Source organism: Microcaecilia unicolor, chromosome 11 (assembly GCF_901765095.1).
Source record: "Microcaecilia unicolor chromosome 11, aMicUni1.1, whole genome shotgun sequence".
In the NCBI taxonomy this organism is placed as follows: domain Eukaryota; kingdom Metazoa; phylum Chordata; class Amphibia; order Gymnophiona; family Siphonopidae; genus Microcaecilia; species Microcaecilia unicolor.
The window spans coordinates 105,409,494-105,436,058 of NC_044041.1; the positions used below are offsets into that span (position 1 = coordinate 105,409,494).

Consider the following 26,565-nt stretch of genomic DNA (forward strand, 5'->3'; position numbering starts at 1 on the left):
AACTGCTTGATCAAAAAGTTGCAGTGGAAGCTGCTTGAAGATTAGCTATGGAGGGGCTTATGCATGAAGCTTGTGCAGCCCTATCTGTCTCTGAAGTTCCATGCCTTGAAGTGAACAGTAAAAGGAAATACATGCGCTAGGGTTCTTTTCAAAATAGTTGAATCCGGCTTATTGGGATTATGACATGAACAGCTGGGTAAAATGTTCTGAAGTCTTTTGTTCAGTGCAGGTAGAGTAGAGTTTGTGTGCAGTCAAGAGGGTGAAAGGCAGTTTCAGCCTGTGATGAATAAGGTGGCCAGAAGAACCATGGTTTTGTTTGGATGAAATTTTGAATGAGTGTGAAGATGTATTCAGTTATGGAAAAAAATGGTTTATATTGGATAATAAGCAAGGCCTTGAAATTCACTTACCCATGTTGCAGTAGCTATGGCGACTAGAAAAATAGTCTTCCATGTTAATAGTTTCAAGGGAAGCTGCTCCCAGGGGCTTGAATGGATGCTTCATGAATTTGGCCAATATGACATTGAGATCCTATGCTGGAAGAGGCCTCTCATGAAGTGAGTTATAATAGGATGGGTAATGAGAGATTTACCTAAAGGAGACAATAATGAGCTGAAATGGCCGCGAGACGTAGCCTGACTGATAGTGTTTCATAAGACACCTTCTACTCGAATGATTAAAACATATAGTAATACACACGTTTCCAAAGTTATCTTCTTATCAAGCAATTACATTTTTTTTTCAAAATTGGGGGGGAAAGACTTCAGTGACTTCATAGCCTTATATTAGGCATATGACAAGCCTTCTTCCATTTTTGTTTCACTATCATTGGGCTACAAAACCCCTTTTTTAATTTTATATTTCAAAAAACTATAGTGACTAAATACTTATTATAACATTTGCAGTGGCAATAGCAAACCATTTTTATCTTTATATTATACTGATAATGCACTTATCTTGTTCAAGGCTGCTTATGAGTTCTAAGGAGCCTTCAGTTTCACCTTAGGCAGCTTCTTCAGGAGCCAGGCTGCCTTGAAAGAATACTTTCATGCCACTCAATATCTTTACTATTCTGAACGCTTTGCTTCTAGTGAGCATGAACTGAAAGGTGGGGCAGATATGTAAGGATTGTCAGAGGGTAGGTATTGGGGGTCCTCATTTTGAGATTCTGTGTTTTATGTGTGTTGTTTTTTAGCCTGACAAGATCTCCAAGGTGCTGTTTTCGTGGGTATGATAGAGGTTCAATTAAGTTCCACTTAATTTCAAGGCTGTTGGGACAAAGCCTTGAGATTGGGATGCAAGACCCATCCATCTTCCTGTGTCAGCAACATAGGATAATGACCAAGTGGTTGGTCTATAGCAGTGTTTCCCGAGTCCAGTCCTGGCGTACCCCTTGCCAGTCAGGTTTTCAGGATGTCCACAATGAATATGCATGAACTTGATTTGCATACATTGCCTCCATTGTATGCAAATCTTTCATGCATGTTAATTGTGGATATCCTGAAAACCTGACTGGCAAAGGATACTCCAGGTCCAGACTTGACTTTTTTATGTAAAACATGGTCACCTGATTGTCTCTTCTGACCAGAACAATACTGTAACAAATCCAAGGCCCAAAAGCTCAAAGTGCATTGAAAACAGCTCTGAGGTCTAGAAGATTTGTGTATATTTTGTTCGTATTTGTTCCATGGACTCTGAGTCCTTATTTGAGCTCCCCATCCTACAGTGGATGCATCTGTTAAAATTAGATGTGGTAGATGAGGTTGAAAAGAACATCCTACAGTGAGATTCAAACAAGAAGCCAGAAAACTTCAGCGAAAAGTGTACCCTGCTTGTCATTCGGTTCCCCCCCCCCCCCCCCCACCTTGCTGAGGGGTTAAAGACGTCTTCCAATATATTTTTAGATGCCATTGAAGATGAAGCATATGCAGTCTACTAAGGGAACTACATATATCGTTGCTTCTGTGTGCCCAAGAAGATGTAGAAAGGTGTGAGCTGAAGCAGTGTATATGTGAAACAACATGTAAGCAAGAGTCTGAAGAGTTTGTCATCTGGCAAAAAAGCCCTTGTTAGCTATAGTGTCTGAACCAGCTTCAGTGAACTGCAGAGCTTTTGTGGGGATTAGTAGTGATGGTAGCATTTGAGGTGTGAAGGGCAGCAAACTGAAAGATCGGCTAGCCATGAAGATATGGAAAGATGTAGTGGCCCTCTTTTCGATTATCTGCACCCATGACAGCTAGATAGTTTGTGAAAACCCTTGGTGCTGAAGGAAAGTGAATTTTAGAAACTGCCAGTTACTTGGATGTGGGCAGCAAGCCAATTGTGATTCAGGAGTGGAAGAATGGTAGCTTCTGAAGTTTTCTTTTTTGATACAGTGTAAGCCTCTTGTTTTTTTTTTTTTTTTTTTTTTTTTTTTGGGGGGGGGGGGAGGAATGAGGAAAAGAAAAGAAACCTTCATGTTAAAGGTGTGCTAGTACTTCCTCAATCGCATTTGCTTGCAAGTGTGAATTGATATACGAAGGAAGTAGTGGGTTGCACAAAGGAATTTGCTGTAGTGGTGATTTGAGAAATTTAACTTCTAACCTTGGGAAATAATCTTAAGTACCCAATGATCTAATGCAATGGGTTGGCAGTGATTTGAAAATGTGTCAAAGCCTGCCACCCAAAGGGATAGTCAAAAAGCTGGAGAAGATTTGGAAGATGGGGCTGCTGGTAGTATTTGCAACTTGCACTCTTGGGTAAGGTTGATAACATCTGGATAAAACTATTGGAAGTACTTGTATTGCTGTGGTCTTTTGTATTGCTATTACTGTTTCTTGGGTGGAACACTGGCTTCCTGTAGCTGCGAATAGAGTTCTCTAAATGTTGAAGAATGATCCTTCACTTGAGATACTGCATCTTTGAACTTTCTCCCCAAAAAGACTAACGGACACATCTTGTACGGGAGATAGTCCATCACGAAGATCTTTTCTAAAGCCTGATGCTTTTAACCAGGCTGTGCAGTGAGCAGCAATAGCTGCTGCAGCTGCTCTGGAAGCAGTATCAGAGTCGCTGTATATTGATCGTATGAGAGTATGTGGCTTCTTGGAGATTTAGAAGAAGGGATGCAGCTTGATGTGGGGAGGTTAAAATGTAGAAGTAGAATAATCTTCCATTTGTTCATTTGGATTGCTGGTGTATCTGAAGTTGCTGAGCTATGATCTTGAGGATCGGCATTGAAATCTCAAACCTTATTTTTCTTCCCTGTTGGACCATAGATCTGAGATTTTGTGGCTTTACTATTAAGGCTGTCACTAAGACTACAGATGGTTTTGATCACAATCTGGTGCTGGTAATACTTTTTAGCGACATTCCATTCGTCTCAGTGCTGGTGGAGTAAGTAGAGGAAGGGATCTTTTATATGTTCAGTTTGCATTCTTGTTATGTTAGTTACACAGTACTTTTTTTTTTCCTGCAAGTACCTTAACAGTTCTATGCGGATTACACAAATTCAAGAGACTGGATAAACCAACATTCCAGGAACTATAAACTTAGCGTTCAATATTATCTAATTTTTGAGTAGTACATATTTATGAAATAAGGTTTTATAAAGTCTTTCTAAATACCATGTAGTTTGTAAGTGAACGAATCTGAAAAGGCAGTGAGTTTATGTATTCATGTAAAAATTTATATTCCACTTAATCCAGTCTAGTCAGAGTACAAGCACAGGCATAAGAAGAAGATTCAATACCCTGTTTTCCCGAAAGTAAGACATCCCCCGAAAATAAGACCTAGTAGAGGTTTTCCTGAATTGGTAGATATAAGGCCTCCCCCCGAAAGTAAGACCTAGCAAATTTTTGTTTGAAAGCAGGGCTGCTGGGAGCCGGACAAGGCAGCCCCCTCCACCCGAGGTTGCCGGGCCCCCCCTCCATCCACCCGGAACTGCCTCCTTTCACCTTCGCAGCAAGCAGCAGCAGGGCAGACCTCTCCTTCCTTCCGTGCCCTGCCCTCGCGGACGTTATGTCAGGCGAGGGCAGGACACGGAAGAAAGGAGTGGCCTTGCCCTGCTGCTGCTTGCTGCGAAGGTGAAAGGAGGCGTTTAAGGTTAGTTCCGCGAGCGACGGAGGGCGGGCGGGCCAACCCCGATGTTTCCCTGAAAAATAAGACAGCCCCTGAAAATAAGACCTAGCACATTTTGGGGGGCAAAAATTAATATAAGACAGTGTCTTATTTTCGGGGAAACACGGTACGTAACTAAGCCATTAACATAAACTAGTCAGGATAAAAAATACAGTTCATACTTAACATATAAAGGAAATACAACTAAGTCCCCACCACAAAGATCTCAGTAAACATCAGTCTGCATTTTATGCCGGACGACGCAAAAATGTTTTTAACTGTTTCCTGAAGCCACTCATTTCCTGCAAATCTCTAATACATGAAGGGAGCTGATTCCAAAGTTGCAGACCTGCAATATAAAAAAAAAAAATTAAGTGCCAAAATTCCTCCAACCTAACATCCTGAAAAGTGGGCACATCTAGAATAGCTGAATTCATGGAACATAACAATCTCTTTGGCTGATAAACACACAGTTTGGCAGTAAAAATAGCAGAAATCCTGTCCTGTAACCCTATATGATTTGATCTGCCTCACTGATAGAAAACATAACATCTGATTGCAAGTCCTATGATCAGGGCCATTATAAAAGCAAGTTATCCAGTTGCATAGATAAGCCAGAGCATCACCATTCATAATATTGAAAATGGTGGTGCAGAGCAAATACCTGGCAAGATCCCAAAAAAGTACAAAATATTTTATGCTGCTTATCCCAGAAATAAGCAGTGGATTTTTCCCAAGTCCATTTTAATATTGGTCTATGGACGTTTTCTTTAGGAAGCTGTCCAAACCTTTTTTTTTAAACCCCACTAAGCTAACTGCCTTTACAACATTCTCTGGCAACAAATTCCAGAGTTTAATTACACGTTGAGTGAAGAAACATTTTCTCTGATTCGTTTTAAATTTACTACTTTGTAGCTTCATCACATGCCCCCTAGTCCTAATAATTTTGGAAAGAGTAAACAGACAATTCACGTCTACCCATTCTACTCCACTTATTATTTATAGACCTCTATTGTATCTCCCCTCAGCCGTCTTTTCTCCAAGCTGAAGAGCCCTAGCTGCTTCAGCATTTCCTCATAGGGAAGTCGTTCCATCCCCTTTATCATTTTCGTCACCCATCTCTGCACCTTTTCTAATTCCACTATATCTTTTTTGAGATGCAGTGACAAGAATTGTCCTGTGCAAAATACCTGAGAAGCTTGATAAGGGTGGTATTTGTAGCTACTTGAGAAATTGAGCTAGATGTCATAGGGTCTGCTGAGTTAAGAGGCATGGAATTATGAGAGAACTTTTGTTTCACATTTTATTAATATTTGATATACTGTTCTTCAAGAGAACTATCAGAGCAGTTAACAATAACTGTCAACGCCTCTGATAGGATGAGAAATCCAATGTGGTTTCTTCAGGTCTTTTATTGTATGAAGCAGAAGTTTGCCTTTACCCTTGTCGGGAAGTGTTTTCTTTTCTTTTTGTTCTGAAGCGCTTTAATGGAAGGCACAGTAGGAGGTGGAGGGGGGGGGGGGGGTGGTCTCAATTAAGCGAGACTATGACTCCAGAGCCCCCCAGTTGTGTGGTGCGTGATTGTGGTATGCTTTGTAGTTTCTTGACCTGCTGAATTTGTTCTGTCCGGTGCAGGATACGGGGTCTGAGAGGAAAACTGAGGTACTGTAGGGGAAATTGCCGGTGATATACTCAAATCACGCAGTGAAAGTAAAGGTAAGAAATGGTAGTCGTGGTTAGAAAGGAATGCGGTTGCAGAGGCTGATCCAACAAAATATGTGTGCGCTGAGGAGAGCCTGGAGGTGCGAAGGAAGCTGTTTGCATGTCACGCAGATAAAACAGACTGAAGGATCATCAAAGAGTGAAGTGGTGATCAGAGAGGTTCGGGGTCCATTGAATGACATCACCTGGAGTGTGCTTGCATTCCTCAATGCTGTCTGCAGAGAGCCCCTGTTGCAAACAGGCAACTATAATATGTGAACACTAATAGGATAGGTGACAGCTTGTGGGCAGACGTTTCTCTTGTCAGGTTTATCGGCTGGCAGACTGAAAACCTATTTCCCAGAACATGTCCCTTGTGTTCTATTTCACACTCCAGATAACATCTTGATGCAGCTACATTTAGCTTTCCTTTTAGAGATCTAAGCTTTGGGTTTTTAATCTTCTTTTTTTTTTTTGGTCCAATAATCTTTATTGATTTTACAAGAGAAAAAATAGCAAGGTAAACAGAACAAAGCAACAGTATAACAATAACCAGATAACAAGTAGGTCATGATAAGAAATAAATCTTACTGACCAAGTCTCTTGATCATCTAGAATAATAGAATTTAAAAATAAATGGGTTCTCTAGGCAAAAATCCAGTAGAGGTTGCCAAATTCTTAGGCATCTGTCCACCGTTTCACTCTTCTCCATAATCCTGTGTTCATATTTCACTATCAGGCAAACAGAATTCCACCAAAAACAAAAGTTACCATAGAATTTTGTTTCCATTTCTTAAGGATAGTTACTGAAGCGACTACTATTAGAATATCAAAAAGATGTTTGACATCCTTAGAGAATTGGGGAGGCAGGTTGACAGAAAAATCAAGAATTTTGTATGAACAATCAGGTTATAATTAATAATTTGTGGCGTTCACTCTCAGAGCACATGCCAGTATCCAGCAAGGTTAGGGCACATCGTAATCGTGTGTACCAATCTTGGTATGACAAAACCAAAGGCTCACATTCGCATCCCCTAGTTTGCTTTGCCACAATGGGGTCCATACTGCCTTGTGTAGCGAAAAGAAAACAGGTTGTAACACTGAGGCAGAAGCCAATTCTTTTCCCCCAACTTTTCTATATAGTGGTAGTCACAGAGAACAAAGCTCAAAAACTCTTGATCTAAAGAACTGATCTGGAAATGAAGAGGGATCATACTGATAAGTTTATTGGGTTTTAATCTTCTGTTGGGTTAAAGATGTGACCATTCATGGGGGTTTCTAATTTTCCACAACTTTTTAGTTTGCCAGTTTTCCAAAAGCTGTCTCTTTAGATGGCAAGTTCTCCAGTTGGTATATTTCAAAACTACTGTCATGACCCCTACAGGTGTAAACTAAACTCAGAAACAGGTACTCTATTTTTCACACCCTAGTCGACCGTCCTTTTTAAAGTGAGTGATACTCCAAAAACAGTAAACAGCAAAATAAATAAATATCTTTGATGTGGAGTTTAAAACCTGCCATACTGGGAATGAGATGAAGACAGATAAATGACTATTCATGCAGGTATGTTTTATTCCTATGTGCTGAAACCCAAATGAGCTAGAAATTCCATTGTTAGTTTTTGAGAGGGAGAGGTATTCTGTATTTTGTGCTTTTTTTTTTTAACATCTTAAGATTTTCAAAGTATATTACTTAGCAATAAATGAACAACAGTTTATACCATTGCCTTCAGTAAATCAGCTGTGGGTTATCAGGGTTAAAATAAAAACATGACATTTTTATTTTTGCTTTCAGACTGAGCCAATGCTATATATAAGCCTGTCTTTATGGTTTGTTTTTAATGTTAGGCTATATTAAACTATAGCTTCACAAGGGTTACCAGAGCTGCAGGTGCTCAGGGACATGCTAAGCAGAGCTGTGTCAGTTTCTACACTCCTGCTTGTCCTTAGGAGCTTAGTCTGTGCGTGTGGGGATCTTAAATGAAGGGTTGAAGGGCAGAGATCTGTGCAGGGGTTCGTTAAGGGAATTGCACATGCAGTAAGTGATTGATAGAATTTCCAGATTTTTTTTTTTTTTTTTTGCTGTGGGCTGTAACCACTACATGAGACTCTCAATCTTTCCTGCTGCATCTGTCTGATCACTGTTGCTGCTGTCATAAATAAGGTCAAACTGCTGTATCACCAGAGTGCCAGATAGGCTGGAGGGAGACTGGTGTTCCTGAGCCCAGCCTGTGGTGGCTATTCTTATGCTTGGGGCTGGGTACCTGGGTGACTTGGTGCCTGGGAGTTTTGTATCTCAGTCAGAAGGGTGTATCCAGAATTTAAACAATTTGTGACTTAGAAGCAAGATTTATAAATTGTTACCATTTATACTCGACTATAAACACAAATTTTTGCCAATAAAGGGTCAAAAATTGCCTCTCGCTTTGTATTTGAGCCCCTGTAGTGACCTCCATTTTTTCCCCTTACCTTCTTCCCACGGCTAACGCTATGATAAGGAAGAGCAGAGTCCCTCAGGTCAGCTGTGTCCCTGGAGCTGAGTCTGGGGTGGTAACTCTCTTGGCTGAGAGCATCACAGTCAGCCCTTGCAGGGGCTTTGAGTATCTGTGAATGCTTAACACCTGCTGGCTTCTGCTCCTTAACTTCCTGTTTTGGTGGGGACGGGAGCTGGTAGACCTTAAGCTACCATCCTGGACTTGGTGATCCAGGGATGCTGCTGACCTGAGAGACTTTGCGCCTCCTTCACACAGCATCAGCCATGGGAGGACGGTAAGAGGAAACAGAGAAATGCAGGACAACACAGGGAAGGGGGGAGAAGAAACACTGGAATATAAACCTCCAGTTTATTTTCAAGTTTTTTCCCCTTTTATGCTCGGATAAGTTTGTATTTTAGTATATACAGTAATTCATGGTTTGGAAGTTTATTCTAGATTATTCCGCATTTCTACTTTCCTTCCATTGATTTTTAGGTCCTCAGTGTAATTACCTTTTAACTTCTGACCCTGTTAATTTGTTCTGCATGTAATTACACAAACATAAGATAAGCTATGCTGAGTCAGTTTGAGGCACATTGGGTGGAGCATTCTGTCTTTACAGATCTCAAATGTAGATCTGTTTCTCAGCTTATTTCAAGGCATAAACAATAGCTTTCCCAAGTTTACTTGGCTGATGATTTTACTTGAACTTTTCCTCCAGGAACTTGCCCAGATCTCTTTTGGAACCCCACTTTTGACTGTTTCCATCAACAAATACCACAGCTTAATTATGCACTGCAGGAGAAAATACTTTCTATACTTTGTTCATTTCAGGGAGTGTCCTCTTGTTGTGTCTGAAAGATTACCATTCCTTGTTTGACCATTCCATCCTACTCGTGACTTTATAATCTTCCATCATAATCCTTTCTTGGTTGTCTTTTTCTCTCTCGCTCGCTCGCTCTCTCCCTCACTTACTTCTCTGAATCTTTTCAGCTCTGCTATATACCTTTTGAGATGAAATGACCAACTGCAAACAGTATTCAAGGTGCAGATGTACCACAGGGACCTATACAGAGGCATAATGATATTCTGTTTTGTTTTCCACCCCTTTTTGAATAATTCCAATTTGCTTGTTTTGCAGCCATGGCACACTGAGCTGAAAATTTAAATGAACTATCCACAATGTTGTGACTCCTAATTTGGAACTTAGCATTCTGTACTCACATCACTGCACTGATTTGATTTAACTTTAATCTGCTGTCGATGTACCATTTAGATGCCTGGTATCCTAGTGTCACAGTGTCCTTCTGCAGTTCCTAACCATTTCTCTGCTGTTGGTCATAGCACCTTCTCTCTGGATTTATTTACCCCTCAGCATCCATCTTGAAACCTCTTGAAAAATTGAAGGTTGCCTTAAAGACTTCTGACTTTATCCAAACATTTCCTTTGGATTAGTGGCATGGGGAGTCTTCAGCAGCATTGGTTAGCCGCTGTTATCTCCCTCCTTCCTTCCTATATGTCTTTGTGAGTCTTGTGTTTCTCCTCATCACCTTTCCTTCCATAGCGATTAGCTATTGCAGTGTTTGTTTATATTATTTAATTTGAATTTCGTAACCCAGGTCTATTCCTTGGAATTTCTTCACCTCTTCATTTCACTTAAACTATAGATATTCCTTATGATTTTGTGGTATATCAAATAAAAGTGAAATGTGAATGAATAATTCTTTGAGGACAAGCGGGCTTCTATCTTCTCACAAGTGGGTGCCGCCGATCCGTGTCACCCAGTCCAGCATTTTGCCAAAACTAAAAAGAGACCTTTGTGGAGCACGAGTGCCTTCCCGCCTGTCACGTGAACACGGTCTTGGCTCTCTTTTTTTCCACATGAGGAGAAGATGCTGCTTTTTTTTGTCCTCTCCTCACTCGCCTAGTTGTTTGAGAGCTATTTTGTGCCTTCCAGCTATTTTTCTACGTCTTTTTCTTTGGCTCCTTTTATTGGATTGTTTTTACCCTTCCTTTAATTTCCTTAAAATCGTTTTGCCTGGTTTTAAGTTTTATTTTATTTTATTTTTTTCTGGTGTCATCGGGCCGCTTTTAACCCCTGACTTTGGTTGGGTCTCTCCCTTTATTTTTCTCTGAGGCAGGTTCGGTCTCGGCAGTTCCATAGGGAGATACTGTCCGACACCCAGGAGCAGCGCTCATGGGATTCAGAGGAGGATCCCAGATATTTTTCCTCAGATGAGTCTTATGGGATTCCCTCTGAACCCTCCCCTCTTCACCAGAGAGCCTTTCATTTCCATCTTTTATTAAGGAAATGGCTGAGGCCATTCCATTTCCTTTGGAAGTGGAGGATGAGCCCAGGACCAAGATGCTCGAGGTCCTGGACTATACACCTCCTTCTAAGGAGACTGACTTCACCTCTCCACGAGGTACTCGAAGAAGTCCTCGTCAAGAACTGGGAGTCCCCTCTGTCAGTCCCTGTTATGCCCAAGAAGATTGACACCCAGTATCAGATCCACGGTACATCTGGTTTTGATAGGCCTCAGTTGCCTCACAATTCTATGGTGGTGGAGTCTGCTCTCTAACGAGCCAGGAGTACTAGGGACTATGCCTCGGCGCCCCCAGGCAAGGAAGATAGAAACCTGGATTCTTTGGGGAGGAAGATGTACCAGGCTTCAATGCTCATCTCCCGCATACAATCCTACCAGCTGCTTACAAGCGTCTGGGGGGTCACGTGATGCTCTTTAGCTGAGCGAATGTCTCTTGGCCAAGCTCTGCTCCAGCCACCCCAAAATCATGTAATTTACCTGCGAGAACTTCCCTATGCGGGGCTAGAAGGTCCTGGTCAGCAAGACTAAGTCCTGGTGCACCCTGTGACCGAGCTCAAGTTCATTTTAACGGTAGAGCAGGGGGGTTATGCCTGCAAAGACCCTGCGGACAGGAAGGCACCGCGCACAGAACTTGGGCCTCAAGATGGTGGCAACGCAAGCGAGTCCTCCACTGGCCAGTCTCTCAGCGGAGACCACTAAAGACTTAGTGCAACAGATATCGACAGTGCTTGAGGACAAACTAAGCTGCAAGTGTCGGAGGGTCAAATTCAGGACTCCTTGGAGCGGCAGGGCGCATGTATCCAATAGGCAGAGGACCGTATCTCGCGCCAGGTGGATCATGCTGAGACGGCGGACATGAAGATTTTGGCGCTTGAGAAACAATGCGCACTTCTAATGCAACAAGTCGATGACCAAGAGAATAGGGGAAGGCGAAACAATCTCCGAATTGTAGGCTTACCTGAAACTGTAAACGAACAGGATCTATGGAACTTCATCGAGCAGTGGCTGTGAAAATACATAGTAACATAGTAGATGATGGCAGAAAAAGACCTGCATGGTCCATCCAGTCTGCCCAACAAGATAAACTCATATGTGTATACCTTACCTTGATTTGTACCTGCCTTTTTCAGGGCACAGACCGTACAAGTCTGCCCAGCAGTATTTCCCGCCTCCCAACCACCAGTCCCGCCTCCCATCACCGGCTCTGGCACGGACCGTATAAGTCTGCCCTCCACTATCCTCGCCTCCCAACCACCAACCTCTCTTCCCCCACCTGCTCCGCCACCCAATTTCGGCTAAGCTTCTGAGGATCCATTCCTACTGCACAGGATTCCTTTATGCATATCCCAAGCATGTTTGAATTCCGTTACCGTTTTCATCTCCACCACCTCCCGCGGGAGGGCATTCCAAGCATCCACCACCCTCTCCGTGAAAAAATACTTCCTGACATCTTTTTTGAGTCTGCCCCCCCTTCAATCTCATTTCATGTCCTCTCGTTCTACCACCTTCCCATCTCCGGAAAAGATTTTTTTTGCAGATTAATACCTTTCAAGTATTTGAACATCTGTATCATATCACCCCTGTTCCTCCTTTCCTCCAGGGTATACATGTTCAGGTCAGCAAGTCTTTGTTCATACGTCTTGGAACGCAAATCCCATACCATTCTCTTAGCTTTTCTTTGCACTGCTTCCATTTTTTTAACATCCTTCGCAAGGGAAGGCCTCCAAAACTGAACACAATACTCCAGGTGGGGCCTCACCAACGACTTGTACAGGGGCATCACACTTCCTTTCTTCTGCTGATCACACCTCTCTCTATACAGCCTAGCAACCTTCTCGCTACAGCCACCGCCTTGTCACACTGTTTCGTCGCCTTCAGATCCTCGGATACTATCACCCCAAGATCCCTCTCCCCCTCAGTACCTATCAGACTCTCACCGCCTAACACATAAGTCTCTCTTGGGTTTCTACTCCCTAAATGCATCATTTTGCATTTCTTCGCATTGAATTTTAATTGCCAAACCTTAGACCATTCTTCTAGCTTCCTCAGATCCCTTTTCATGCTTTCCACTCCCTCCCGGGTGTCCACTCTGTTGCAAATCTTAGTATCATCCGCAAATAGGCAAACTTTACCTTCTAACCCTTCGGCAATGTCACTCACAAATATATTGAACAGAATCGGCCCCAGCACCGATCCCTGAGGCACTCCACTACTCACCTTTCCCTCCTCTGAGCGAACTCCATTTACCACCACCCTCTGTCGTCTGTCCGTCAACCAGTTCCTAATCCAGTTCAACACTTCGGGACCTATCTTCAGCCCATCTAGTTTATTTAAGAGGCTCCTCTGAGGAACCGTGTCAAAAGCTTTGCTAAAATCTAAGTAGATTACGTCTATAGCACGTCGATGATTCAATTCTCCAGTTACCCAATCAAAGAATTCAATGAGATTTGTTTGGCACGATTTCCCTCTGGTAAAACCATGTTGTCTCGGATCTTGCAGCTTGTTGGCTTCTAGGAAAATGAGACTATTTTGTGATGATCTCAATAAAAAAAATTGTCTGAAATTAAATAAAAAGAAATACTAGGAAGGGGGGGGGGGGGGTGAGGATAAAATATAGAAGTTTGAGGCCGGTTTATCATACTTAAGTTGCACTAGAAAACCTGTATTTGATTGTTGCGTGTTTAATGGTGACAATGTTATTTTTGTATTATCTTCAATAAAAAAAACGTTGAAACATAAAATCCCCTCCCAGGATTACGGGATATTCATCGAAGGTGGCCAAACGCGCTGGCAAAAGTATAAAGAATTTGTGTGAATATAAATTAGGTGCGTAAATGTTGCAAAGAGCCACCCGCTTTCCTTGCAGTAACCCTGCCACAATTGGAAAACAGCCTTCTGGGTCCTGATATAGCTTATGCATTGTGAACACCACATTTTTCTTGATCAATATGGCCACTCCCCGCTGCCTGCTGTTATAAACGGCAAAGTAGAGATCCCCCAAAAAGCCCCTCTTTAGTTTAAGGTGTTCTGCTTTCCCCAAATGCTGTGTCTGCACGCAGTCTCTTAAGCGCCTGTAATATTCTAGCTCTTTTTACAAGAGAATGGACACCATCCACATTCAGCGATATCACTTTAAGAGCAACCATGGATCTTTTTGCCACTCAGATCAACCACAAGGTCCCTCAGTTCTGTTCCAGGCTTTAGCGTCAGATGACTTCCTCAATTGGAGGACAGGTCTTCTGTATGCATATCCTCCAATACCTCTAGTAGGAGAAACTGATTCTGGTCTGCCGTACTGGCTGCGGCAGATTTGGTTCCCTCTTCTTCTGTAGTTATCCTCCGAAGAACCGTGGAGATGGAGAGTTTTTCTACCCTCATTACTCAGAACAAGGGATCACGTCTACATCCCAACCTCCAGTCTCTGGCTCTCACAGCTTGGATGTTGAGAGCCTAGAATTTGCTTCCTTAGGTCTCTCGGAGGGTGTCTCCCGTGTCTTGCTGGCTTCAAGGAAAGATTCCACTAAGAGGTGTTACTCTTTTTTAAATGGGGAGGTTTGCCATCTGGTGTGAGAGCAAGGCTTTAGATCCCCTTACTTGCCCAACACAGACCCTGCTTGAATACCTTGTACACTTATCAGAGTCCGGTCTCAAGACCAACTCCGTAAGGGTTCACTTTAGTGCAATTAGTGCTTATCAATGTGTAGAAGGTAAGCCCATCTCTGGACAGCCTTTAATTGTTTGTTTCATGAGAGGTTTGCTTTTGTCAAACCCCCTGTCAGACCTCCACCAGCATCATGGGATCTCAACGTCATTCTCACCCAGCTGATGAAAGCTCCTTTTGAGTCACTGAATTTCTGCCAACTGAAGTATTTGACCTAGAAGGTCGTTTTCTTGGTGGCTGTTACTTCAGCTCGCAGGGTCAGTGAGCTTCAGGCCTTAGTAGTGGATGCACCTTTATACTAAGTTTCATTGCAACAGCGTAGTCCTCCGCACACACCCTAAGTTCCTGCTGAAGGTGGTGTTGGAGTTCCATCTGAACCAGTTGATTGTCTTGCCAACATTTTTTCCCTGACCTCATGCCCATCCTGGCAAAAGCAGCTTGCACACCTTGGATTGCAAGAGAGCATTGGCCTACTACATGGAGTGGACAAGGAGGTCCAATTGACCAATGTTTTTGTTTTCAGTGAGCCTGGATACTAGGGATTCCCCACGTGAGAAGATAGAAGCCTGCTTGTTCTCTGAGAAAGCGAAGATGGTTACCTGTAGCAGGTATTCTCAGAGGACAGCAAGCTTCATATTCTCACAATCCCTTCCACCTCCCCTTGGAGTTGTTTCCTTGGTTATTTTTAATTTATTTTTTGCTTTAGTTTTAAACTGAGGAGACCGCGTTCGCGCAACGGGCAGAAAGACACTCGCACATGCGCAGTGGAGTGCTGTCCACAGAGCTCTCTTTTTAGCTTTGGCACATGCCGGACCAGGTGACATGGATCAGTGTCACCCATTTTTAAGAAAATGAAGCCTGCTGTCCTCGGGGAATACCTGCTACAGGTAAGTATCTTCACTCTTTGTGGGAAGAAAAAATTCACCGAGGTGAAGGAACACTGGACTCCCACAACAAGTACAGCAGCAAAAAGACAGTGGGGAATGGACAGCGGCTCTTCCAGGACAAACCAACGATAGTTCCAAGATTTTAAGAAGCAGTGTTTATTGTAGGTTGAAGACTCGACACAACACTGTGTTTCGGCAAAAATGCCGCCTTCTGGAGTCTTAAGGTGAAAACTGAGGAATACAACAAACTTGGGAACTTATTGGATGGTTGTATCTCTCATGTTTTCACCTTGAATAAACACTGCTTCTTAAAATCTTTGAAGTATCATTGGTTTGTCCTCATAGAGCTATTGTCCATTCCTTACTGTCTTTTGCTGAATAATTGTGTGTCTGCAAATTCTTTTGCTCCTTTCTCAAGATCGGTTTATGACTGTTAAACATCACAGTCCCAGTTCAAGCCCTTGACCTTTTTTTATTTTTGAAAACTGACCATTTAGTCCTATTTCTGTTTCCTGCCTTTTAGCTATTTTCTCCTCTCCCATGATTTTAATTTCCTGGTGAATCTTTCTTGAGGGACTTTGTCAAAGGCTTTCTTTGAAAATCTACTATATCAGCTGGCTTACTTCTATCCACGTGTTTGTTTACATGTTCAAAAATTAAAATATATCAATAAGGCAAGACTTCCTTTGCTAGACACTTCACCTGTCATAAACAATAACAAAGCAATACCAGGGGTCGACGACCTCGCGAAATACTTCAAAGAGAAAATCACACAACTACGACTTAGAATACCCACTAGCCCCACCGAATACTCAACATTCCTGAACTGTCTAGACCCTGAAGACGGAATACACCCAGCAGGCAGGATCTGGACCGAATTCGAAGTACTGTCAGAAGACCTTATCGTTAGAACGCTTAAAAGATTTGCCAAATCCCAATGCAAACTAGACATCTGCCCAAGTAACCTCATGAAATCAGCTCCTCATCAATTCATACTAGACTTAACGAACCACCTGAATTTCATGCTACAAAACGGTCTTTTCCCAAAGGAAAAAGGAAAAATCTTACTCACCCCAATACCCAAAGACACAAAGAAAAACGCTAGTGAATTAACTAACTACAGACCAGTTGCATCCATACCACTAATAACTAAAATAACAGAAGGAGTGGTAACCAAGCAACTCACAAGTTATCTCGACAAGTTCTCAATACTGCATGATGCCCAATCAGGATTCCGCTCGAATCACAGCACAGAGACAATACTAACTACCCTACTGACCAAATTTAAGCAACGGATAGCAACTGGCTCCAATATACTCCTCCTACAATTTGACATGTCAACTGCCTTCGACATGGTTGACCACGGAATCCTATTACACATTCTTGAATATTTCGGCATCGGAGGCAATGTCCTAAATTGGTTCAAGGGATTCTTAACCTCACGTTCATACCAAGTCACATCAAATTCAACCACATCTGCTGCATGGACACCTGAGTGCGGAGTACCGCAGGGATCTCCCCTTTCACCAACAATTTTCAACCTACTGATGACCCCACTAGCAAAACTTCTATCAAACCACAACCTTAACCCTTACATATATGCCGATGATGTAACGATATCTATTCCTTTTAAACAAAACATCAACGAAATCTCTAACGAAATCAACCAAAGTCTACACATCATGAACACCTGGGCAGATGCATTCCGACTGAAATTGAACGCAGAAAAAACTCAATGCCTCATACTAACCTCCCAATACAATACAACAACATTTACTACTATCAACACACCTAAACTAAACTTGCCAATTTCAGAAAATTTAAAAATCCTCGGAGTAACAATCGACCGCCACCTTACACTTGAAACTCACGCGAACAACACAACAAAAAAGATGTTCTTCTCCATGTGGAAGCTGAAAAGAATAAAACCATTCTTTCCAAGATTTGTCTTCCGCAACCTGGTACAATCACTCGTATTAAGCCATCTGGATTACTGCAACTCATTATACGCAGGCTGCAAAGAACAAATAATGAGAAAACTTCAGACAGCTCAGAATACAGCGGCCAGACTCATCTTCGGAAAACCAAAATACGAAAGTGCAGCACCATTACGCAAGAAACTACACTGGCTCCCACTTAAGGAATGTGTCACCTTTAAAATATGCACATTAGTGCATAAAATCATTCACGGTGAAGCCCCAGCATACATGTCCGACTTGGTAGACCTGCCACCCAGAAACGCCAAAAAATCATCCAGAACTTTCCTCAACCTCCACTTCCCTAAGTGCAAAGGCATAAAGTATAAAGGACTACATGCTTCAACCTTCTCCTACAAGAGCACGCAACTCTGGAACGCACTACCATGCGGCCTGAGAGCGGTCTACGAGTTGACAGACTTCCGCAAACGATTGAAGACATATCTCTTTGACAAAACATATCGCAAGGAGCAAAACATATAAATCCCATATACATCATAACAATGCCTCAAGATATTACCCCACGTACTCCACGTCCCCGTACTCTCCCATTCAATATCTACCCACAGATAAAAACTGTCTACCCCATCGGTCACTTGCTATTATTCGATCAGCGTAGTAAATCCCCCACACCACATCCTTTAGTTTCCACGCCCCAAAGGCGACTGATCTGATCTTGTCTTCCTTTATCTGCTCACAATGTAACCCATAATCGTAATGTAATGTAAGAAACTGTAGTTCCATCATTTACAATGTATTGTAAGCCACACTGAGCCCGCAAATAGGTGGGAAAATGTGGGATACAAATGCAACTAAATAAATAAATAAAATACCTGCTGACTCCTTCCCATTAAGTTGTCTCTGTCTACAACATGGTCAGTAATTTTATTTCCTTGTTTTCCTTCTCTTTCAGGACAAGGTATTGCGGATGCTGTATGTCTGGGCACTGTGCAGAGATCAGGATGAGCTTAACCCCTATGCTGCTTGGCGCCTCTTGGACATTTCTGCCTCCAGCTCAGAACAGATTCTTTGATAGGAGCTGTACTTGTGCAAGGACTGCTGGATGTCCCGACCTGATGTGGCCTGCCACATACCTGCACGTGCAGTGTCAGTGATGACTCGAGGCATGGCCTGTCCAGATGCTTGAGTGGAGAGGCATTCATGAACTATTAGCCTCTGTGTGAGCTGTAAGGGTCTGCCTCTTCAGCTTTGGGGACAGGTGTCTAACAGAGCATTCTATTATGTTGCAAACAGTTTAATTTAAGCAGTTTCAGCCTGAGACTTAACCATCTGAAATATTCATTTTAAAGATATTTTATTGCATTCTGTGGGGGTGTCTGTTTTGTTTTGATTTAAGATCTTTGACTCCTTACTGAGGCTGCTGAGGACAGTCCCCAGCACCAGCAAGCCGGCCAGTTCTTTCCATCTTTGAGGAGGAGACTGTACAGCTGTTTTTGAAGTGCTAGGTTTGAGTCGAGCATTCGGTTATAGATGGATACATCCACATTATTGATGTCTGGATCTGCTGACATTTGAGGAGGGAGCTTGAGTCACTGTGTTCTGTTGGTAGGGGAGTGCACACATGAAGCACTGGTGGGATGTGTGTGCTAATAGTGCATGACCATAGACCATTGAGGAGGCAACTTTTATTAAAACTTAACAGAGCCTGGGGCCAAGATGGGTGTGAAAGTTTTCCCAAACGCAAGGTTAACACTGTCTCCTGTTCCTAGCAGTACCCTACTAAAAGGGATGAGAACTGTGACTGCAGTACATTCTGTTTAAGCTGGTATTCCCAAAGGCAGGGTTCCCAAACCTGGTCCTGGAGGCACCCTAGCTGGGTCTTCAGGATATCTACAATGAATATTCATGAGAGATATCCGCATGCACTACTTCTACTGCTACATGCAAATTTCTGTCATGAATATTCATTATGGATATCCTGAAAACCTGAGTGGCTGTGGTGCCTCCAGGTTCAGGTTTGGGAACCACTGCCCTAAGGTGATGCTGTTCGAAATATATCCATGGCCCAGCTGGAAATAAAGCACTGAGAGGACAAGCATAGAGAAGACCAAGATGTTTATGTTAATGCGATATCACTTTGATAATAAACCTGATCTATCTTGCAGGTTAATGTGGTGTACTAAAAAAAAAAAAAAAAAAATTTTAGGAAAAGGAATGCCAACAAACATACTTCTTATAGCATAGAGAGAAAAAGGAGATAGAGCAGGGAAAAAAAGTAGTGTAGGAGAGAATCCAGCACATACGTACTTCAGAGCATATGCTCAAAAATAGAATTTAAAAAATGAGTTTTTATCTAATTTATTAACCTGAATGTATGTCTCTGTTCATGGAAGAGGATAGAAGCACTGCCTGGAAATTGCAGCAGCCCAGATTAGCAAGGCGAGAAGATGCAAACTTGGCAATAAACAAAGCAAGAAGCTGGCAGTTAGTGCTAGCACTGTTCTAGTGCCTTTCTGCATCCTGGTTCACCATATTGCCGGAAAACTTCGTGCTAATGTTTTTTTATACTTCTCTAGCCCCTGTTTGTTAAATTAGTGATGTTTCCAGCCATCTCCTTCCCACCGGTACAAGGCTGGACCCTGATGCAAGGAACTGTTCTCTATGCATCATGTGATACCTAATGAAATGTGTGTCACGGTGAACAAAAAAACAAACCAAAAAGAATTACTTCTAAAACCGGGCTGGCTTTACTCATTTATGATGTTGTTATCCCTGCTGTTCTAATGTGACTTAAAGGTTCTGGTAGAAAATAATTGAAGGGCTTATTTCCAAAACCTGCTAAATCCATAGTAGTTGCATTGGATTTACAGGTTTTAGAAATGAGCCCTTCTGTTACCTAATAATCTGATAAGCAGAGACTTAGATTCACTCAATCTTGTGTAATACATCATTTTTGGGTGACTTTTAAGTTGGTCTTTTGAAAGATAATTGCAACTTTTGAGGAACTCCATTTTCTCTGTCAAGTGTGACTACTAGAACTTCTGGTTAGTGATATAGAAAGCAGCTGACCCTGTAGCTATGTTGAGGTTAATAACCATGATCAAGGTTAATCAATAAAAACAGACGTATAGGCTAATACCTTTTTATTGGACTAACCATGTATTTTTGACCAGCTTTTCAGAACTATTGGGAAAATAGACCAGAGGAAAGCTTGTCAAAAATGTATTTAGTCTAATATAAGTGCCACCGCTTAATATTTTGTTATAATTTGTTTCTGTTCATTAAGTGGTCTGGTTAAGAGGAGAGGATAGGGGGCCATTTTCCTTTTCCGTTGAGGAAATTGAGGACAGCAGAATGAGTTGCAAAGCTTACTGTGCGATACATTGGTACCTTTCCTCTTCACACTGAGGGTGTCTGTGTGGAGAGCCCAGTGCAAAGAGAGATCCCTTACGAAGACACATTTTGCTGTATCAGGTGTGTTTATTTATCCCTGTGGAGCATGTACATGTATGGGAGGGGTGTCAGGTTTTGTGTGTGTATCATGCTTTGTGTTTCTGGCTATACAGTAGGTGTATAAGTGTTCTTTCTACCATCTCCTACCTATGCATCCAGTAATCCCTTCGCCTCTCAACTTTTCGTTGCTGCAGCTATAGCTTTTTCTGCTGCCACACTATGGTGTTAGCAATATACTGAAATTGTGCATTTTTCCATGGCTTTGGGTGCTGTAGGTATTGGGGTTCCAACTGTCTTCCTTTAGTGGTTCTCTTCAGGCAGTGGGGCCTGATATCCCTGCTGACTTTCCTGTAGGATGTTCTTCTGTATGTAATTCTGCACAAGCACAAAGAAACCTGCATGTGTATGGGCAAAATATGCCTAATAGCTCCAGCTGTTCCATATCTAGGTTACGAAGCCTCTCAAAAAATTCACTTTAAAAAGATACGATTATCAGATATATGTCCGGTTAGGGCAAAAACCCTTGGACTAGAGGGCATTTAATAAACATTTTTTTTAATGTGATAGAGATGGTACCATCCTATTTCAGATAAATTGAATAACTCCTTTTAACCCTGCTATTGATTGATAGCTTTGTTTAATGTATTGTCAATTCATTAACTTTGGTGATATGTGTGCTGCTTTCTCAATAATCCAGTGTTGCTTAAAGGTTTATAGGCCATTAGAAGCTACTGTATGATTTTGTACCTTATGGTTTGGTGATACTGGAGCAATAACCCAGCTAGACCATGATAATACAGGTAAAATGCCTGTCTGAAAATTGTTTCCCCCCCCCCCCCCTCCCACATAGAAACTGATGGCAGATAAAGACCACATGGCCCATATCCCACTGGCCTGTCCCACACCGTCTTGAATTCAGATAGTCTTTGGCATCATCTCCACTTTGAGATCTGTGTACATGCTTTTCAAGCACAAATTAACCTGTATAACAAGCAAGCAAAAAAGCCTGCCTGACCTGCAGTAATTTTCATACCTTCCGTTTAAAAACTGATACATAGTCAATAGGTAAAATGTTTGAAAACTGGCCTCTTTATACCTATTTTCTATGTACTTTTTTGCAATTAGGTAAAATCTTTTTTAGTTGTTCCTATTTGCTTTGTGTCTTTCATAGTAAAATCTTACTATTACTGACAAGACCTGCATAATGTTAAAGTCGACTCTTAAAAAAAAAAAAAAGTTATAGTGTGCTTTGACCTTTTTATGCTTCTGCATTTGCCCTTATTCTGAAGGACAATGTTCGCCAACTTTCAGTTAATTCACAGTCATCTCTTGGTTTCAAAACTGTTTCTGATCAGCTCAGGGCTCTGGCATCTTAAGAGGAAATGATCCTTAAGGATATCCAAAAACCTCAATGCATATTTTTTCACTCAACGAATAGTTAAGCTCTAACTTGCTGCTGGAGGATGTTGTAACAGAAGTTAGCGTATCGGGGTTTAAAAAAGGTTTGGACAGATTTCTGGAGGAAAAGTCCATAGTTTGCTATTGACACAGACATGGACTGGTAGCATGGAATGTTGGTACTAATTGGGTTTTTGCCAGGTATTTGTGACCTAGAGTTGGTCACTGTTGGAAACTGGATACTGGGCTAGATGGACCATTGGTCTGAACCGGTATGCTATTATGTTCTCAGACCCTTTCCTGATTTACTTATCCTAATCAATTTCTGCATAATTATAGGCCCTGCCTGTTGTTTCTGGTTCAAGCCTAGCTGCTGTCTTCTTTAAAAGCTTTTGAATTCTGAGTTCAATTTGTTTTTATTATTTATTGGTCCTAATTCAGCTAGCAAGGAGCTGTTCTTGTAGTCAACTTGTGAAAAAAGATGATGTCATGCAATACTGCTGAGTCAAAATTAAATTGTATCCACTAGTCTTGTTCAAATACTTGAAAACATGCAGAGAAATTGGAAACAATGGAAACTCTGCTGGGTGAAACCAAGCTATTGCCCACTTGACTTTCTTCTCTCCCCCCAGGTCTCAACTTATTGACAATGGACAGGGATGGGGACACAATTTTCTCTTCCACATAATCCTTTCTTTTACTTTGATGGGGAAGAAAGGCTTCAGCTTGCTCACATGGTTTGTATTGTGATTGTCAGACTTCTGAGTTCTTGTACCAAGTAGAGCGCTGCTGAGCCCGCTACTCAGACCAGGTTCTGCTTGGCAGCTGGACAACCCCAGGTTTCACCTGTGCTGACCGCCGTTCCCCAGAGGTTGAGCCCCTAGGTGCGGGTGGCCTGCAGGACTTACGAGATGGAGCTGGAAGCGGGGTGGTGAATGTATTGGCCAGGCAGGCAGCAGGCAAGAGAGTGATCCAGGTACAGGCAATGTCAATAGGCAAACAGGCAAGAGAGTAATCCAGGCACAGGTAAAGTCAATAGGCAGGCAGCAGGTCAAGAGAGTAATCCAGGTACAGGCAAAGTCAGGCAGGCAGCAGGTCAAGAGAGTAATCCAGGTACAGGCGAAGTCAGTAGGCAGGCAGCAGACAAGAAGAGTAATCCAGGTACAGGCAAAGTCAGCAACGAGAGACAAAGTAGAGAAGAAGCAAACACTGAGCAAGTAACACCTACCAAAGTAGAAGCCAAAGCAGAGAGTCCAGGAAAAGCTCAGCTGATGAAGTGCTGGCGTCTGACATCAGCAGGGACCAGCAGGGAGAAGGAGCACAGCCATAGAACAAGAGCAGGGGAAGGAGGAACCAGAAGACCAATAGGAGGGAAGCAAGGGAAGCCAGGCAGAGAGAGAGAGAGCAGACACAGGTGCGTGGAAGCAACGCAATTAAGGAGCCTGGAAGCCAGGCAGAGAGAGAGAGAGCAAATCCAGGTGCGTGGAAGCAAAGCAATCAAGGAGCCTGCAGCCAGAGAAGAACTACACACACATGGCTCAGAGCTGAGCCAGTCAAGTGTGTGTGTCGACAGGACCCCTTGCAGCCCGAGGATGCCGCTTGCGTTGAGGTAGGGGACATGACAGTGATTAAAGGAAAGCATTTGTTAAAGCTGAGAGACTAATTCCACTAGAGAAATGCAATGCTTGAGCAGTAACAACCTGTATGTGAGACATTAATTACCTCTTTTTATCTTACTCTCTTATTTGGGTACAGACTAACAAATTAGCATGGGGGGCACAAATTTAAGACTTGCGTGAAACCATAGGCATTGCTATGGGGGTGCAAATGCACCCTCAAAAATCTTTGTTGCACCTCCAGTGTAAGTTGCGGTTCACCTTGACCTCTTTGCAATGGCTCTGGTGGTCCTGCAGCTCCCTCCCCTTCTCCCTTGGCAGCAATTCCGATAAGCAGCTTGCACCTGATCAGGAAACCTTTTCTCTGCCACTTCCTGCTCCCCTCTGAAGCCACTTCTATTTTGGCCCAGGCGGAACACTTCAGAAACAAGGCTTTGAGGTCAGGTGCAGGCAACCTGTAGGAATCCGTTAATTGAGCTCAGCTTACTTCCTACAGACCGGGAAGGCTGTCTGGACAACGGGAGCGGGGTGTGGAGGGGAAGCTGGATGAGACTGGGGGGTGTGAGAGGAAGGAGAGCAGAGCAGTAGCTGGATATGGTAGGGGGGGAGGAGGAGGAAGGGAACCCAGTAGAAGCTGGATGTGACTAGGAGGAGGAGGAGAACTGCAGAAGCTGAATGTGATGAGGGGTAGGGAAGGGAATAGAGCAGTAGGAATGTGACTGGTGGTGGGGAGTACAACAGAAGTTGGATGTGATTAGGAGGGGACGGGGGGAACATGGCAGAAGCTGGATGTGATTGGGGAGAGGAGAACAGGACAGAAGCTGAATGGGATTCAAGGGGTAGGGAAGGAGATAGTCTGGAGCAGAAGATGGATGGGACTAGGAAGGGAGAAGGGGAACAAAGCAGAAGAAAAATTGGACTTGAAAGAATTGGGACTTAGTGGTTGAATGGGAGTGTGGGGGGGGGGAGCAGAACAAAATTATGGATAGGAGAGACTGAGTGGGAATTTTGAGGGGATAGTGAGGTGTGCGTTTTAGGGAATGGTGAGACTGATAGCAATTTTACTGTACTATACTACAGGAGTTTTCTGTTCCGCTATTGTTCCTAATGGATTGAAAGCGGTTTACATGCTTTTAGAAAATACAAAAATAATGGAAAATAAGAATAACAAACATAAGAAAATTTAAACAATAAACCAAAATTTAAGATCCAAAGAGAACTAAAAAATGAAAACAAAATTGTTCAGATAAGTTTTCAACATTTTCTTAAAAGATAAGGTGCAAGCCTTGGTTTGAAGGGAAGCTTATGCCATATTCTAACCCAAGCAAATGGAAAAGAGGCCTCAAGAACAGATTTGAACCAGATATCCTTTAAAGAAAAAAAAAAAAAACCTAACTTCCACGTTCTCACTCCAGATGGAAAGACCAGCAGCTCAACTAAACCCTCAGATTTCAGACCATGTATTGACTTATAAATCAAAGAATTTTAAAATTGATGCATTTACTTAGCCAATGAAAATGTCAAAATAGGGGACCTGCTGTCAAACGCCCAACTCCACTAATTAATCTACTGGCTGTATTAACTTTAAGCTGCTAATACAAACCATCCAAATATTTTTCCAAAAATACCCAATTCATTTCATTTGAGGAGGAGAACAGACTGATCCACAGCATCAAATGCTGCTGATAATATCAAATTGCAGCAAAACCCCCTGTTTTCCCTCGCCAAGAATGTCTTATTTTAGCAATAAGAACCAAAATCAATGTCTGTGCTATAAGGTAAAAGTCTCAAAAAAATTTTGAAGTTGCTCATTCACTAAAAATTCCAAAAGTTTAGCCATCCAAGGAATGCTTGCCACAGGCCGATAATTTTCAGCTCTAGTCAGATTTCTGCTAGAGGATTTAGGCAAGGGAGTTATAACAATTTCAGATTGTAACTGTAGATAATCACCTTCTACCACTAACCAATTTATAAATTGTCAGCCATTGAAGAACTTTTACTGGACCATCATATACTGTAACAAGATGGGCAGACATGCAAAATACAGTGCAATCTGTTTAAGTGCAAGGGTCTGGGACCAAAGAAATGCATGCAGTTAACCGGAGCGTGCACTTAACCGTTGTGACCCAAAGAAGCTTGACATCTGATAAATATATGTACAGTACTGTTTATTATACATACAGTATACAGTCTCCATTAACTGACATTATGCTTACTTGAAGTAATCAGTTATAGTCCTCTGTACACTAATGGGTCTGTGAGTTCCATAGACTACATCTGCCAGACGGTAAAAACTGTCATAGCACTGACATCCAGTGGCCTCTAGATAGGGCCGCACGGTGTTGAGACTCTCCAGCGCTCTTGCAAAAGTGACAGGTGGAGGTTGTTGAATTTTGTCAGCATATGCCTCGCAGCTCATTTCATCCTTTGTTTCATCATCAGCCGTTGTTGCCTGTTTGTAGGCGCATATCTCCACATCAGTGCTGTTGTCAGCTGTTTGTAGATCATAATCAACAGCTATGTAGCGATGAAACTCCTCTTCAGTAACACCAGCTGGGATGTCAATAACCTATTCATCTGACAGTTTGCAACAGCTGCATCTGTGTCGTCCCTCTCCACATCCTTAACAAAGCTTGCCTGCTTGTAGCAGTTCACAATGGTTGCCTGTGTAACATGATTCCAGGCTTCTTTCTGCATATGTAGGGAATCCAACAGCGATAGATTACGAGCCAGTTCAACAGCACGTTTATCCTTGCCAGTTTGATCATCCATAACGCTCATCAGATGATGTAGCACAAGAACCCGATAATATTGTTTGAAATTGGCTATCATGCCTTGATCCATAGGTTGGATCGGAGAGGTAGTGTTTGGTGGCAGGAAGACCACCTTGATGTTAGACAGCCTGACATCATCCCTGTGTGCAGCACAATTATCACAAAGCAACAAAATCTGACGCTTTTGTGCCCGCATTCTAGTGTCTAACCTCTTTAGCCACTGCTTCCAAATTTCCCCAG

At 42.5% G+C, this 26,565-nt stretch overlaps 1 protein-coding gene across 1 annotated transcript in view; it reads left to right on the forward strand.

The window, feature by feature from the left end:
- Positions 1-19,294, forward strand: part of LOC115480959 (mitochondrial import inner membrane translocase subunit TIM44-like) — a 78,633-nt gene extending 59,339 nt beyond the window's left edge. Inside the window, 1 exon segment of the mRNA XM_030219943.1 lies at positions 18,037-19,294. Coding sequence (XP_030075803.1) covers positions 18,037-18,156 — 120 coding nt within the window. The 3' untranslated portion in view covers positions 18,157-19,294.
- Positions 19,295-26,565: the final 7,271 nt, after the last annotated feature.